General features: G+C 41.8%; 1 protein-coding gene across 2 annotated transcripts; it reads right to left on the reverse strand.

Moving 5' to 3' along the window:
* Positions 1-560: 560 nt before the first annotated feature.
* LOC117770403 (brevican core protein-like) lies at positions 561-16,636 on the reverse strand. Of its 2 annotated transcripts, none has more exons than XM_034599834.1 (15): positions 16,325-16,636; positions 10,719-10,792; positions 10,180-10,563; positions 9,690-9,864; positions 9,323-9,450; positions 8,897-9,190; positions 8,101-8,709; positions 7,672-7,998; positions 6,080-7,546; positions 3,092-3,199; positions 2,623-2,781; positions 2,457-2,539; positions 1,941-2,085; positions 1,677-1,859; positions 561-1,351 (listed from the first exon to the last, which is right to left on the reverse strand). In XM_034599834.1, exons 1-15 carry the CDS (start codon positions 16,342-16,344, stop codon positions 1,230-1,232), a joined length of 4,278 nt encoding a protein of 1,425 aa, XP_034455725.1. In that variant the 5' UTR covers positions 16,345-16,636; the 3' UTR covers positions 561-1,229. The 2 variants fall into 2 exon arrangements, with proteins under 2 accessions (XP_034455725.1, XP_034455726.1); XM_034599835.1 differs by having other exon boundaries at positions 8,197-8,709; positions 16,325-16,633.

Here is a 16,636-nt window from a genome sequence, read left to right on the forward strand (position 1 = left end):
TTTTTTTCGACGCAGTGACGAAACCGTGACGTAACACTTCAGTTGTATTTTACTTTGAATTATTTTTAGGAAGTCAGAAAACATTTCCCACTGTTAAGCCAAATAAATCTGTTAGCAGTGTGTCGTTTAGTTTTTTTTGTTGCTTTAACTTGCTTTAATTTCATATCAGTCGATGTCGATAATTATCATATTAAGCTATTTATTTGATAAATATATTTAAATTATATTCTGAAAATATATACTGTTATTGTTTTAACACCGTAGATCCCTTGTGCAGCAGACACAGAAAGTGACACCACATGATCAATAGCTTCAGAAATACTAAGAAAAAACATTCATTGGTGCAGTTCCTTCCTGAGGGAAAACCAGGGTCTAGTTCATCTATCCAATGGATTTCATGCGTTTAATAATTTCATCACAGTATTCAGTTTTCTTTCATCTGCTCCCTCTTGAAATCACCTGTACATTGTGAACACATGAAGACAATCACCAAACATCAGCATCAGCTTTTAGTTCCTTTATGTCCTAAGGTGACATGAAATGAGGCCCACACACGTTGCTGAGGGTAAAATAAGAGAACGATTTATTCTTTGCTCTGTTCTACAAAACTTTATTACAACATAAAGCTGACGAACAAAACTGTGTCTGCTGGAAGTCAGAGGTTTCAATATGCCGGCAGCAATCACAGGAGTGACAGCTAATAATATATGTACAAAAATGATTTCGTTTTTTTGTTAACGTTGGCTTTGTGCTTTGGAGTTATAGATTTTTTTTAAAAGCAGGTACACGTCTCTACTCTGACATCACACTGAAAACAAACATATCTGTTGGATACAAAGGTTTGAAGACATTAGCACCATTTAATAAAAAGGTTCTTGACATTAAAAACAACAAATAGAAAATAGTTATTATTGTAGATTTGGAACTGGTATGGAAACTCAACACTTTGCACATTTACTTTATTTCTTTCATGTGGAAAGGACTCATCGCTTTTAACCCTTTTTAAATATCTGACGGTCACAACGCTTCTTTTATTTTAAAGGATTTTTTCAAGGTCATTTTTCAAGGTTATCAAAATAGGAATGTTTTTAAGTTAACACATCTCAAAAGTTGTCTGTGGCCCATTTTTCTTTGCTTTCGTGGTTCATTGGTAAAAGCACCCAGATGTTTTGTCATGTTACAGCAGCAGAGTTTAAAAAAAAGAAGACAAGAAAAGTACAACAGACTTTTTAAAACTTGATGTCCCAGTACTGTGGCGTCTCTTTAGTGGCTTCAAAACCGTCTTCGATCGCTGCAAAGTTGCTGTTGGTCGGTGACGTCGCGTCAGGATTCTGTGTTGGACCTCCACCCTCTGAAAATAAATAAACGTATTCATCCGTTTGAATTTTTATTCTGTGTGATGCTTTCATTTCATACAAAACACCAATTTGTTTGTGTTTTTATTTTGTTTCCTTTTTATATATTTTGTCCTGGTTCCATGTCGGATTGAATTTGTGTCCTGTCTCATTCTGTTTTCTTTCTTTTATTTAAAAGTTGCTCAACAGAATGAAACTAAACCAAACTTACAGACTGTAAATCCACATATCAGTAACTTGATGTCAAACATTGTGTTCAAGGTTTATAGGAAATTCAGATTGTTGATTGTTGGTCAGGGTTAAACTATTCTCTTATCTTACCGGGGATGCACATGATCTGTGGTCTCTCCCACAGGCCTCCAGACAGACACCTGATCACAGGATTGAGTCTCTGCTGGAAACCCCCGACACAGTGATAACGCACAACTGCATTGGTTTCATATCTCTGCCGAGCTTTTCCAAATAGGGAGGTGTTTCGGACCTTTGGTGGTGGACCACACGAGGCTGTGGAAAGAGAACAACAATATATAGATCTTGTTCTGTTAACTTTCATATATTGGTCATGTACGGTGATGGTTTACTCACTGGTGCCCTTCTTGCAGGTGTAGGACAGGTGATAGTTGCAGGGCACGTCACTCCAGCGTCCGTCATCGTGCCACACCATCACCACACAGTCTTCTCCTGAGAGGAAGTAGCTGTCCGGCTGACCTCTGTACCAGTTCTCATACAACTGTAAACATGGAGGGAAAAGAAAGTCAGTCCATATAGATTATATCACACAAAACTATGCAATTTTCAGGAAAGGTAGTAATGTTGCTGTTGGTGAAATAGAAAATGTACAAAAACGATATAATCTATTTAATCTGGGTCCAGGTTTTCTCAAGACTTTGTATTATCTTTTGAGTGGGTTGAATTAATCATAATAAATTAATTTACAAAATGTAAATTAATAAGGGAATCCAATTAAATTGTGTGACTACCATGAAAACTAAAGACATCGAATAAATGAGGCATGAATGTGCAAAAAGAAACGTTTTTACACATCTGGAGCCTACATGCAATTGTGTATGTTTGCTTATACTGTTTTCTAATATCACTGACCAGAGGGTTGCCATCAGACCAGCGGAAATCATCCTCGATGGTCTTATCGTTCAGGCCGGTCCACTGGTACTCCTTGTAGTTGCCTGGGGGAACAAGATAGGAAAGATGAAATATAAAACTAAACAATATTATATAATCTTTTCCTGTATTGGCTCAGTGAACCTACTGTTGATGTAACTCTGTTCCTCTGGGGTAATGATGGACACCAGGTGAGCTCCCAGTATGCGACAGTGCTGCTCCGCCACCTCCCAGCTCAGACGCTGGCTGAAGTGTCGGTAGCAGAAACCATGAAACTTGTCCCAGCCCGGTTCACAACTCTCCAGGTCTGAAAGAGACACGGAGGAGGAGAGCGGACGATGAAGAGACTCGAGAAATGACTGTAGACGTTTGTGGAAATTTGAAACAAACCACATGTATTTTATTCTGTATAATATAATATTAACGATATTATTCTGCATGTGGGCCTGTACTGATTCCTCATTTAACCAGGAAAGCCTTGTTTTGATTAAACGTCTCTTTTTCGAGAATGGTGAAGATTTGCAGCAACAAAAGAGACTTACACAGGACATGTAACACAACATATACCACACAATCTGACTGGAGCAGAAGTATGGTTTAAAAGAGAGAGAGCTCACCAGTCTGACACAAGTTTCCTCCATATGTTGGCAGACAGAGACATTTAATCTGCCCGTCTCTGTCCGTGCAGGTGCCTCCGTTGAGACAGGGGTCGTCCTCACACGCATCTGAAACACAAGGTCCGGTTATTAGCAGATTGATTCTTTAACTGCACGAGAGCACACGACATAGACACTAGTCCAGCATTTTACTGTTAATAATGCATAGAAAATTAAATATTTGCATGTATAAGCAAGTACAAATTAAAGCAAAGGGTTTGGTGGATTTGAAAGAGTCACAAATACTAAATAGCAATTGAGGCAAATCTTAAGAAATAATATTAGTTATAATATTATATTAAAAGTTATATGTCCACATAAATAAAAAGGAAAATATATATCAAGGACATAGCTTCTAGTCCAAAAAATATATGTCCAATATGAGCCAGAAGAGGGCAGCAGAGGACATGATGTCTAACTCATCAGGTCTTTCTTTCTTTCTTATTCATCAACTTTCCCACACAGTAAAAAAACACACACACAATCAGTTTCTTCCTCATAACCAGTCTCCACACCCTTTCCACATATCTTCAGTTTTAATATTCTGTGGTTTAGAACTACAAACTGCAGTTCACACCCGTACATTATAATAGACACATTATACCTGGAAAAACCCAACTTTGTTCCTTTTAAAGTGCGATGACACAGTTACACATGATGCCAACAGACATTGCTGTGAATCCACCATGTTGTCGGAAACCAAATATCTTTTAATCTTGACTGATTGCTTTATCATCACTAGGTTTCTTGATTTATTTAAGTCTTGAGGGAGAAGAGGGAGTTAGGAGTCGCAGTAAAACTTGTTGAAGGCTAAAATGTTGTCATGTGTGTCCCAACTGAAATTAAACATTTTACAAGTGGATTTGGTTTGCGTCCCTCGACACCCTATAAACAGGAACTCTGTGGTGTCTGTCATTATACCGAGCACACATTGAGTGCTATTCCATTGAGACAGCTCTTTGTAAGTAAGTGTGCGTATGACAGGTTGCTACACAAGTCTAATGAGAATCACAGGCTGTTAAAGTAAATTGTCGTCCTGTTTTGCTGAGAAATACACAACTGGAGAAAGATGAATCTTTGAGATGCCTTTCAAGTCAACACCGAAAACCTCATGTTTGCAAAGTTGTTGTTTGTACAAGTTCAAGTTTGCACAACAACAGAGACCTTGGTTTTAATTCTCACCCATTTCTGTGAACCATCTGCACGATCTCCCTGTGTTTTGTTGTCGTGGTGGAGTTTCCTTCACGTGACAATAAAGTAACTGTCGGTGATGATGTGAGGTCAGTAATGTGGATGAGCAGTGACTTCTCTCAGCCTTTAATCACCATGAACGGTCCAGTTTTTTTATCTTTTTAAACTGCTTGCCAAAGTGAGATTTGAAACAGGCAAAATCCTCTGAATGCTCTGATCTTTGCTGTACTCATTCATTAAAGCGAACTCTGTGGATGCCTGAGAATGTCTTCGACAGAAAGTGTACTTCAAAAATGTGAACAGCACTGATGTGAGGGTATGTTTTCCCTATTTACCATCCCCATGAACAGTAATATATGTATATATAGTGATATAACAGAATAAAATAAAACTGTACCTGCAACCTTTGGTCAATAGTAGCTTTTTAGTACGTGTAAGTTTGAATTTAGGAACAAGTACCAGATGTGGATAAATCTGGCATCACCTCCATGATGAATATAGTGAAATGCTTTGTCCTCCATTCAATGAAAACACTTCAGCAGAGCTTCTTGTGCATCAGCAGCTGTTCCCCACAATTCTCTTTTAATTATGGTGGCCAATTGTCACCACCACAAATATGTCTAACTGGAATGACTCCTGGTTTTGTCCAGATAGCTTTTCCAGTAAAGACACACGTCTGTTGGGTGATGCAGGAATCTTAATATAATCTGAACGTGCCTGTGCATATGTACGACGTGCACAGCAATGCATTTGTATTAAATACATTTTAATTCAAAGTTAAGTTCTGTTCTGACCCAAGAAAGTGTCTAACTTAAATTTTTGAGACTAAAGAAAAACAATATGACAGATTTCAACTGATGGCGAGAGGAGAAACAATCATACCTTAGTTAACTTTATCATTGTTACACCTAAAAAAACACAACACTGTACAAATCATGAATGATTATGATTAAACAATAGAACATGACTCGATATGAAACATAAAAAAAAAACATGCTACAACAAATCAACACCGAACAATAATTGTGCTTATGAACATTCAACATAATAATAAGCTGTGCTTTTGCCTATAGTAGTAGAAGGATTCTAAATCTGAGGAATAACAACAGTTAATGACCTGACAGTTATGAATTAAATATAAAACATTTGTGCGATTGTACTGGTCAGTGTCATTACATTCAACGTAAATGCTGTAGCAGAGAAACATCAAGTCCCTTTGTCATGTTAGATTACTGCAGATTACTGCAAACATGGTGAGCGTCGACAACAGGAGCAAAAAGATTGTGAAGAGAATAATTTGCACTTGTTTAGTTAAGAGATTAACTTCATAAAAACAAAATCCATGGATCAAGGTTCTGTGAAAGGTTTACCAATGCTTTTACCATCGCTCAAACATTAATTCCAGCGCACCAGTACTTCACAGAAGTCAATCTTTGGATGAGGGGGGGAAACATCATGCATAAAGAGACTGGACTGTTGACAAATGCCAAATGGGAGCTGTCCCAATGTGAGTATCTTGAAGGGTAGTTGGAATCACAAGGACAGATATGAGAATCAGGAGGAATCAGAGGGGTGAGTGGGCTTTCTGAGACAAACGAAACAAACGTGGGAAGTCATTTGAGAAAGGAGGGGAGGTGTTTTACAGAAAAGGGAGCAAAGGTAGGTTGGGGCAGAAGACAGACCAGGGATTTTAGTGCATCATTGCGTCGAGTAGAAAGAGGAGGATAGTTAGGCTGATGAAAGTGGCTTTAACATTACCTGAAGATTTCCCTGTACCGCCCACAGCTGCCCTCTCATTGGGCAAGATAAGCAGGGTGGGCGGCTTGGTGAGACTAAACTCACCCTCCACCAGACCCTGATCCACTGGTGGTATGAGGTGCGTCACCTTCTGGGGCTCTGTCGTCTTGTGGAAAACTCTCCGGGTTGTGGTGGTTGGGCTCCAGGGGCGTCTGGACCAGTGTGTGGTGGTCTTGATGGTGGCAGCGGTCGTGGCTCTGGTGGCCCTGGTGGGCTTTGTGCTCGAGGTGGATTCTGGAGCTGCTGTGGAGGTGGTGGGGGAGGTTTTCCTGCTGTACTCTAGACCGTTGAGGGATTCTTGGGGTCCAGTTGTGGTTGTCAGCAGAGCCCAGTTAGATGTTTGAGAATCAAGAGGATAGACGGTGAAGTCCTCAATGGAAGGGGCCAAGTTAGCTTCTTCTTCTAAGGTTGAAGCAATGCTAGCTTGTTCATCATGGGCTGAGGCAACAATAGCTTCTACTGCAAGGGTTGGGGCCACGTTAGCTTCTTCATGGGTGGGGCTAACATCAGTCTCATCAATGGTTGGGTCAACATTAGCTTCTTCAAGCGTTTGGGCAATGTTAGCTTCTTCCACATTAGCTGCTTCTTCTTCAAGTGTTGGGGCAACATTTGTTTCTTCCTCGTGTGTTGGGGTAACTGTAACTTTGTCTTCCAGTGAAAAGGAAACATCATCTTCAAATGTTGGTACAACTTTGTCTTCCTCTTTAAGAACTGGAGTACTTGTCACGTCCTCTTCAGCGGTCGGGGAAACGTTATCTTCCTGTTCAAATGAAAAGGAATCTTTAGCTTCATCTTCAATGGTTGGGGAAACATTCGCTTCATCTTTAAGAGTGGGAGAAGCAGTAAAGGAAACGTCAGCCTCGTCTTCAACTGTTGAGGAAACACTGAGTTCCTCTTCAACGGTTGGAGCAAATTTAATGTCTACCCCCATGACTGCAGTAACTGCACCAGGCTCCTGACCACTTGCCTCTTCATAAGTAAGGGTTTCCGTGTCCCAATACACTTTGTACCCTGATGTCTGATACTGTACTGTGGTGGAATCGGTGGGCATCTGAGAAGTTTCAGGCCCCTCTGAAGACTCGGTGGTTGCCAGATTTGCTCCAGAAACAAGGATGTCTTGAGCCCTTGTTGGTTGCACCGGTTTTTCCTCACTTTCTATTGTGACTGCGTCTTCAGATTCTAAGCTTGTACTTCCCTCCTGTTTTGAAATGGAAGTCTCCCATAACTGTGCTACTGTGGCGAGGACACTGAAACCCATTCTATCAGTATTTGGTGACCCAGAGGAAGGCGTTGGATTCGGAAGCGCAGTCCGAGGTTCAGCCGGAGTGCTGCTAGGTGAAGCGGAAGGTGACGGGTGAGTGGTGAAACCAGAAGCGGAAGAATCTGATGTGGTGATGGAAGTGACAGCTCCAACGTCAAGGTCACTCTCTGGAGAAAAACAAAAAGCAAAACATATATAAGTATGAATCTATTGTACATTGTATAGCATTGTCATTGTGTATATGACCATGGGCTCTTAGTTTTGCTTATATCATAATTGTATAAAATCATACCTTGAGAAATATCTCCAGATCCATCAAGAGCGGGCCACAATGAAGTTGAAGCATTGGCAGTTAGAAGTTCTCCTTCCTCTGTTGGCGACTGAGTCGAGAGAAACATCTGCTCAGGCCGTGCTCCTGCTGCCTCCTCCAGCTTCACCTGGAGGATGTTGTCAGAGGTTTCTGCTGTCGCTTCCAGGATATTCTCCTCCTGAGTAAGGTTTCTGTCTGTTTCACTGTAATTGGCTTGTGATCCGATTAAATCCAGATAGGTCTCTTGTATTTCTGGGAAATCCTGTGGGCTCTCAGACAGTTGTGTTTGCTCTTCGGGGTTGGTGTCTGGTACTGTTTGGCTATGAGTGGGCGGCTCGTATGATAGTTCAGGAAACCCTGTGGTGTTTTCAGACAGTTGTGTTTGCTCTTCGGGGTTGGTGTCTGGTACTGTTTGGTTACGAGTCGGAGGCTCGTATGATAGTTCAGGAAACCCTGTGGTGTTTTCAGACAGTTGTGTTTGCTCTTCGGGGTTGGTGTCCGGTACTGTTTGGTTACGAGTGGGAGGCTCGTATGATAGTTCAGGAAACCCTGTGGCGTTTTCAGGTTCAAAATGGTGAACGGTGAAGTTCAAGCTCTGGTGGGAGGCTGTGTCATTGTGAACACTGGGCAGCAGTGATGCATTTTGTGGAACATTGTAGGTTTCTGTGCTGCTGATTGTGCCATTCATCACAGGATGCTGGGAGTGGGAGGTCATTTCTGTAGCAGATGACATTTCATCAAATGGCTGAAGGAGGTCCACATATGTGGTGTTGAAGGGAGACTCCGTTGTGTCTGATATATCGGTTGGATGTGTGTCCACCAGGTTTTCCTCAGTGGAAGGACGCGAGACAAAGGGAAAAGACTCAACTACACTCAGCGCCTCTCGCTCCACCTGCTCTTTATGTTGGTTCAGGAGCAGCTCTTGATCTGTTCGCGTAAGAATAACAACATCTTGTCCGATGTCTTCAGACTCGGTGGCCATGTAGTCGAAGGGAGAGTCAGTGGGAGCATTTCTGTTGTCTGTAGAGGAGAGTTAAGTAATTAGAAATATAATACAAGAGGTAATGTACGACAGCAACAATTTCTTATTAACGCTTTTGTCCAAATAAGCAGGAATGAACAGTAGTGAAAAGTTTGCATTAATATCAAAGCATGCAATATACTTCTATTTTATGCGAATTCATTTTTGAGTAACAAAAACACTCACCTCTCACGCAATAGACGTCGTGAAGGCTGGACGGCTCTGGGAAACCAGTTTGGTTGCTGAAGCCGTAAAGGGTTTTGACGCCTGCCTGAGGCCCTCCACAGCGCTCCCTGGGGGTTGTGATGGGGTAGCGCACACTGCCGTCAGACAGCCACCCGGGGCTGCAGCGGTCCAGACCTTCACTCCACGCCAAGTACAGCTGTGCAGTTGTCGCCATCTCAGCCCCTGCGGCTCTGCAGTATGACCGTGCTTCAGCAAACGACAGCAGCTGTGGGACGGAGTCGTGGAACACCTCTCCTACAAAACCACAATATCTTTTATAAAGTTTCATTATAACAACTAAATATAAGGCACCTGTTTATCGATATATACTGATATATAGTTATTGTAGCTTGTAATGATGTGTAAGATGTGTGTTGTTATTCATACCGTTAACTTGTTCCACATAACAATAAACGTCAAAAAGTTCATCTGGATCCATCGTCCCGTAGTTTCTCACTCCTGGTTGCCCGTTCATGTCTCCATAGCAGCCCTCACGGGGAACTTGGATTGGGTACCTGGAGGAATGGAAACAATTTCTTATATAACATTAACCTCTTGATGAAGCAGCAAGTCAGTAATCATAGTTTATCCATCCAAAAATATCAGAAACACTAAACTAGATTTTGGGGAAATTTGATTTAAAAAAAATTAACCATGTATTTAGAATATTTCCATGAGCGCATCCAGTCTTTAGAGTTTGTGTATTATGTGCAGATTGAGTATGAGTGTCATACAGAAGATAGAGATGAGGTACCTGACAGACTGGTCTGCCAGCCAGCCGGCATCACACTGCTCGTATCCATCATAATAAGCCGCCAGCAGCTGGTCAGCAGTGGCCATTTCGGCCCCAATGGCCTCACAAGCCTTCTGGGCCTGATGGAAGGAGAACGCATAGCGGCCCAAAGCATCTCTGTAGTGGAATACAACACCTAAACAAACACACACATACACAAACATTATGAACATGTTTAGATTAAAAAAACTCATCTGATCAGGATGGCTGCAACATCTATTTAACATATTTAACATTTAATACTCTGAAACTGAATGTGACAACAAAACTCCTCTTCAATTTATGGAAGATATATAAAGTTGATTTATGTGTGTATGTTTTTGAACCAAACAAATACTGTTAAATTAAGCAAAAACATGCAATGTATCATGTGTTATATTGTGTTATGTTGTATCCTATATGCTCTGAACTGTACATCTCTCTTACTCCTTCAGAGCCTTCGTTTTGTTACCTTTGACCTTGAGTTGCACGAGATCACTGGCGTCCTCCAGGCCTTGCTGCACCTCACAGCGATAGTGGCCCGAGTCGCTGGAGCGCACATCTCCCAGCCACAGTGACAGGTCATCAGGGAAGGACGTGTAGTTGAGCAGTGCGGCGCGGCCTCTGTACGCCTCGTTGATCTTCACCCTCTGACCACTCGCCACCAAGATCTGCGTCTCCACCCCTCCGGACACCACGGTCCACTTGACCCGCGGTACAACAGGGGCGGAGGAGGGGGAGGAGGTGGTGGGTGTGGAGGACAGGGACACCGAGCAGGGGATGGAGATGGAGCTGCCCAGTGGGGCAGAAACAGGACCTGAGTGGGGGATGTTCACCTGGAGGGACCGGACGTCATCTGCAGAACAGAAATATAGAGGATACAGAGCGTGAAGAGCAAAGCAAGAGAACAAATTCACCTTTGTATTCTTTGTAATCTGATATTTTATTCCATAATAAGAACCATGAGTATTTCCATTAAAAGAACAGGATAATGGAAGAATGTAGACGTACCGTATGCAGATGGGTTTTGGGTGGGGAAGGCCAGAGAGAGATGGCAGACGACACAGAGAAGTGGAAGAACATGTCTGTGGAGATAAAGAGGCAAACACAACAAACATTAAGACAAGGAACATTTTGACACAAATTAAGATGAATAAATAATATCCTGTTTCCAATTTCACGACTATTTAACCTTTAATGGACACAGTCATTTCTAACAGAGGAAGTGATGGTTCAGCACATCGGGGGAACATGCTCCATTGATCTCACCAGACTGATTTATTGTAATGTTAAAGGTCACAACTGGCAAATCTATGTAACTATGTATTACAGTAACTTTACCACAGCGTCCACCTACTGGGATTTTAGTCCTGCACATGTACAGATACTTCGTTGAAAGGCAGTTTCACAGATATTTGGACTTTTAGCGATGTATAATTTGAATTGAATATGATTACTGGCTTCAATATGAATTAAGAAGTAAGCTGAATCTTACCACTGGAAATACGGAAAATATTAAAAGATTCAAACTTATTAAATTATAAAATCTAAAATTATGAAATTCAAGACTCAGGAATATGAGGAATTCAAATATTCCATATTCCTGATATCTTAGAAGAAGAATGTTTAATTCAAAACTCACACACGTTTTAACTTACTTGATTTCAAGTTTTAAGTTCTTCCACTGACATACATACAATTCCCTTAAAATACTAAAAAAGAAACGATCTCAGAGCTCAGCCATTCCGTATAAAAGAGCAACGTCTCTGGTTTTCAAAGGGAAGCTGAGAGCACAGGCTCCTGACCACAAGCCATTCATCACATCCGGGAGCTAATGACACGGCGTCTCAGCCCAGCGGCCTCCTGCCAGCTCTCCGTCACCAGTCTGGCCCTGTTATTAACCCAGCAGGCATGGCAGGATGCTCACTGTGACCTCACACAACCTCCTGAGGCGGCCACGATGAAGCTGCGAGTGTTCGTTCATCATTAAAAAGCAGCGCACACACACACACACACACACACACACACACACACACACACACACACACACACACACACACACACACACACACACACACACACACACACACACTCCAAGCTACTTTTCAGGGCTGATAAAATGTCTCCTTTAATAAAGACATGGCACAGTTGATGTGAATAAATTGTGATTTAAATATTTAATATATCTATCTTAGTGTTTTAAGTTTTACATATACTAATATAATAGTGTAGATTAGATGAGATTAGATTAGATTAGACAGATTTATTAATCCCTGATGGGGAGACTCATAAAAATAAACATATAAAGTCCAAACTAATTCTCCTAATTAAGGAAAAACAGTAAAAGATATGGCAATAAAATCAACAAATTTTAAACTTCTTTCACAAACGAACAATACATGCACCATGTGGCATCAGTTAATCTTCCATTATAGAAATCTGTTGCCCATTAAACTTCACAAAGGGACGTTAATATGTTTTCCTAAAAATATGATACCCATGTTTTTTCTGAGGTGCTCTTGAAGCAATTAGTTTTAACTTTTCCCAGCTGCAGCCACTCCTCCGTTTCCTTTGTGCATCGCATTATGGGACAGTGCTTTGTTATATTGTGCATGCTGACTGTTTTGTCACTCTTCCAATGCCTGGAAGCAGCAGAGAGTGTGGAGTGTGAGTGTGGGGGAAGCTAATGAAGGAGAAACTGACTATAATGAAGGATATTTGTGGCCATGGTGCTTTAAACTCTGAACAAAGAATCCCCAGAGCAGAGTTTGACTGTAGCTGATGCCACCGACACAACAAAACTCTTGATGGGCAAATGTTGAAAAGACTGCATACAGAGGAGGTAGTGTGTGTGTGTGTGTGTGTGTGTGTGTGTGTGTGTGTGTGTGTGTGTGTGTGTGTGTGTGTGTGTGTGTGTGTGTGTGCCAACCTTATGCATTTTTGTTCTACCAGAAGATACAGTAAGACAACAGTTATGATGATGATGACTCATTATGAGCCTCAGAGTGACGCATGTTCATCAGAATCTGCACGACTTCACACAGGAGCTCTTTTCTCTAATGTGAAAGGTTAAACATGGAAACACAGAAACGATCAGAGTCTCTGGAGTTTGAAAAAGTACCAATACGTTCGAGCCTTTTCTGCGTCTGCAAATCAAAAGCATCCTTCGTACGGAGTCGGCACAAACACAGCTCACTTAACTGGGACATACGAATTAAATGGTGGTCATTGACGGCGGAATAGTTGTTGTCTGTTGCCCTCACCAGCTGGGTGGACTCCACGGAGCTGGTATCACTATTAGTATTCTTGACAAGAGAACGGCTCACAGAAAGCGAGCAGTGGGCCAGGAGGACAGCTGCGCACTGTGCTTTCACTTCATACCAACTCCCGCACAAAAGGCCCCGGGCGAAATTAAAGGACAGGGCACTGGCACACTTGCTCGCTCTTTCTCTTTCTTTTCTCTCGCTCTTTTCAGGGGTTTGGAAAAGGAAGTTTTGAACCACGAAGAATGAGCATGCTTCGCTCAAAGGGAGAGGCCACATTAAGACACTGCGCACTGTTTTCACATGGTATAAATGTTGAGGGAGTGTGTTTGCATATGGGTTTGTGCAGAGGAGATAATCTGGCTGCTGCTGGTTATTTTTGAGATGTCACCGGGCGCTCTGCAGTTCAGCTCTCTTTAATGCGAGTTACAACAAAGGCAAGTTAAGCTAAAAATCAATGCCACGCGCTGCATTTACAGGACTACAAACTGCAGCCAGTGCATTATCCACTGGCAGAATTTATCCAGTCCCCTCCTGCTGCAGACACAGAGCAGGGAGCTAAAACCAACTGACACTGAAAATCAGGGTGAAATCATTAACAGAAGAAGTAGAAGTGAATAAGGAAAACACAAGTAGATGCTGAGATCCCTATAAGTGCTGCACTGACCACTAAAGACTTGCAGGATGTGTCTTGTGGGTGGTCTCTGCAGCAGCCTGCCTCAAGGTCACACCAGGCCAACCTCGTCTGCACCAAACAGCCGGAAAATAATCCCAGTTCAGCCAGTTCAAACATACAGAGCCACTGGTTTGACTGATGTAAGTGCAGAGCGGCGAGCTGAGCTGGACCTGGCGTTTGGCACCAATGGGTCTGTGATAAAATACAACAGGGCTCTCCTGGAAATCAGTAAGTGGGTTTTTTACAAGGCAGGAATCCACTCTGGTCTAAGTTTCTGTTTCCCACATGAGCCCTGTGGCTTCATCCTTCTAATTTCATCTCCAGTTATTTTGGAATTCCAATTCATTGACTCAAGCACATTGGGGTTGAAACTAAATATACGAGAGGAAGGAAGTGCAATATAAATAACACAACATTCTTAAAAAAGGCAAATCATTTAAAGATTAATTTCTCTTTAAATAGAACATGGCAAGATTTTGTTTTACAGGGGCCATTTTGGGGTTCAGCATCTTGCCGAAAGAAACTTGGGAATGCAGACGGGAGGAACCGGGGATCGAACCACCGCCTTTCTTCTTGCTGGACAACCTCCTGAGCCACATCAGCCCCATACTTAGCAGAAATCTATTAATAATATTATCTGATGTAACATTAGGGAAACCTTGGATCATTTTTGCAACATTACCATATATGGTCTCTTTACTGTTCTACTCAGAAGGAAGTCAGATAAAATCAAATATTTGTCTGGGATTTTTGTATTTATGCTTACAAATATATACAACAGATAATATCCAGTCGTCCTCACTCTGTATCTCAACATGGCTTCTGTGTACTTAGGTTGCCCCTGTCGGACCCATGTCCCACTCTTCACTCAACACCCCGCCTCTGGCTCCGAGCATCAAACGCAGCGCCGCCACGCATCACCTCCCAGACTACATTTCACCGACATGACCAACAAGCCAATCATCTGTCTCCTTACAGAGATGGTTGGCAAAGCCAGTTAACAGATGCTTCACCACCCAGTGTACCAGGGAAAGAGTAGAAAGATGTTTCCAACAAACTCATCTCAGTCCTGACCACAACTCCACTGCAGGTCAGCCTGTTATAAACCACACACACACACACACACACACACACACACACACACACACACACACACACACACACACACACACACACACACACACACACACACACACACACACACACACACACACACACACACCTGGCTGTGAATTCCCTCTGTCTGTCACTAGTCTAATTTGTCTGTCATGTGTCAGTAACAGTAGAACAATGAACTGAGTTCAATGAAATTCAGGTCAAGTGACACTTTTTGTCAAGTTTGTGCTTCTGTTGCCTGATGTAAGAAAATCACATTCGGGTTTGAATGGGTCATAAAGAGCATCTTTAATCAGTATTATCTTCACATTGTAAATATTTGGTCTCATAGAAAAAGTCTTTTCAGGTGAACATCAGACCAGAGAGCCACCGGACCACCACACTGAGAGGAATCTTTTAAAAAACTGCTTTTCCACCATTCATTTGTCCTCCGTCTCACTTTAACCCTCCACCTGTCCATTACTGAGGTCCACCTGAGCCCGGAGGTGCAGCACAGAGAGCGACCAGAAGAGGCTGAATGTGCACTTAAGACAAACCATAAAACCAACTCCTTATTGTTTCTCCTGCAGGGCACAGGAGCATCACTTCAGAGCTTAATAAATACAGCAGCATCCTCAGTTCACCCCCACAAAAATAGCATTCAAATAATAAAAAATCCTGGAATTCATTAAAACGAGAAACCTTTTCAAAAATAATGACTTCAATAATGATGTAATACCTAAAAATGACAACTTAGTACATCAAAATAATGACTTACTCAATATGATGACTTACTAACTCAGGAATAATGACTTAAATAATGACATACCATATCAGAATAATGACTTTATATCTCAGAATAACAACTTGACAAAATGATGACTTACTCAATATAATGACTTACCAACTTAAAAGTATTGACTTAATATCTCAAAGTAATGACTTGGCATCTCAATATATTGACTTATTAACTCAATATATTGACTTATTAACTGAAAAATAATGACTTTGTATCTTATATTTATGACTTTATATTTCATGATTGACTTTCTACCTCATATTTTGATAATTTATCTCATAATTATGACTTGCTATCTCATAACTAAGACTTACTATATCATAATTTAAAAAATATTTCTGATAACTATGACTTATTATCTCATAATTCTTTGACTTTTTATTTAATTATTTTGATTTAGCATTTATCCTTTTTTTTCTGTCACTGGCAGAAATGGTCTTCCATAGATAAGAAGTGTGGAGGGAAGTAAGTGTATTTGAAGTTAAATCCTTTTACTTCTGTAATGTTCACGCGCACACAGGTACTGATGAGGAAAAAGAAAAAGAACAAATGTTATGAGGAAATAAAACAAAATAAAGTTGCACTAAACCAACTAACTGCGTCATGGTCAATTTCACCTAATGACCTTTTTCTGGGAGAAGTTTAAATTCACACCGAGTCACAGTTTCACAACCTCAGCAGCTGTTTCTCCTAATAAACCACGAAGAGGCAGATTTAATGACGCCATCATCAGAACTTTGACCCGAACCGCATCAGCACGAACAACTCAAAGAAATGAACCCACCGGATTCTCCTCAGCAGCATCTCAGCTGGTGCAGGATGGACTCAGCTCTCGGGTTAAAAAGTAGTTTCCTCCAGTCTCTGCTGCTGCAGTGCGACTGTCCCGTCCCAGGCTGCGGAGGAGGGGGGGAGAGGACCGTGGATGCTCTGCAGGTATGTGGGGGGGCTGGGGGAAGTGCAGGACCGACCGACTCCGGGGCTCAGGGAAGCAAAAGGAGGGAGTCGAGAGGAAGCGGAGGCAGATATGAAACCCTGAACTGCCCACTTTTTCACCCAATAACCGGGGTTGGGTGATGGCGCACGCCTGTCACAGGAG

Source organism: Hippoglossus hippoglossus, chromosome 11, assembly GCF_009819705.1.
Source record: "Hippoglossus hippoglossus isolate fHipHip1 chromosome 11, fHipHip1.pri, whole genome shotgun sequence".
Taxonomy (NCBI): domain Eukaryota; kingdom Metazoa; phylum Chordata; class Actinopteri; order Pleuronectiformes; family Pleuronectidae; genus Hippoglossus; species Hippoglossus hippoglossus.

Coding starts and splice junctions, on each gene's coding strand:
- LOC117770403 (XM_034599834.1), bottom strand. CDS start 16,344: ATGCTGCTGAGGAGAATCCG. Junction 7,547..7,671: donor ATCTGGAGATATTTCTCAAG/GTATGATTTTAT, acceptor GTTTTTCTCCAG/AGAGTGACCTTGACGTTGGA. Junction 2,086..2,456: donor GGTCTGATGGCAACCCTCTG/GTCAGTGATATT, acceptor CCATGTTTACAG/TTGTATGAGAACTGGTACAG.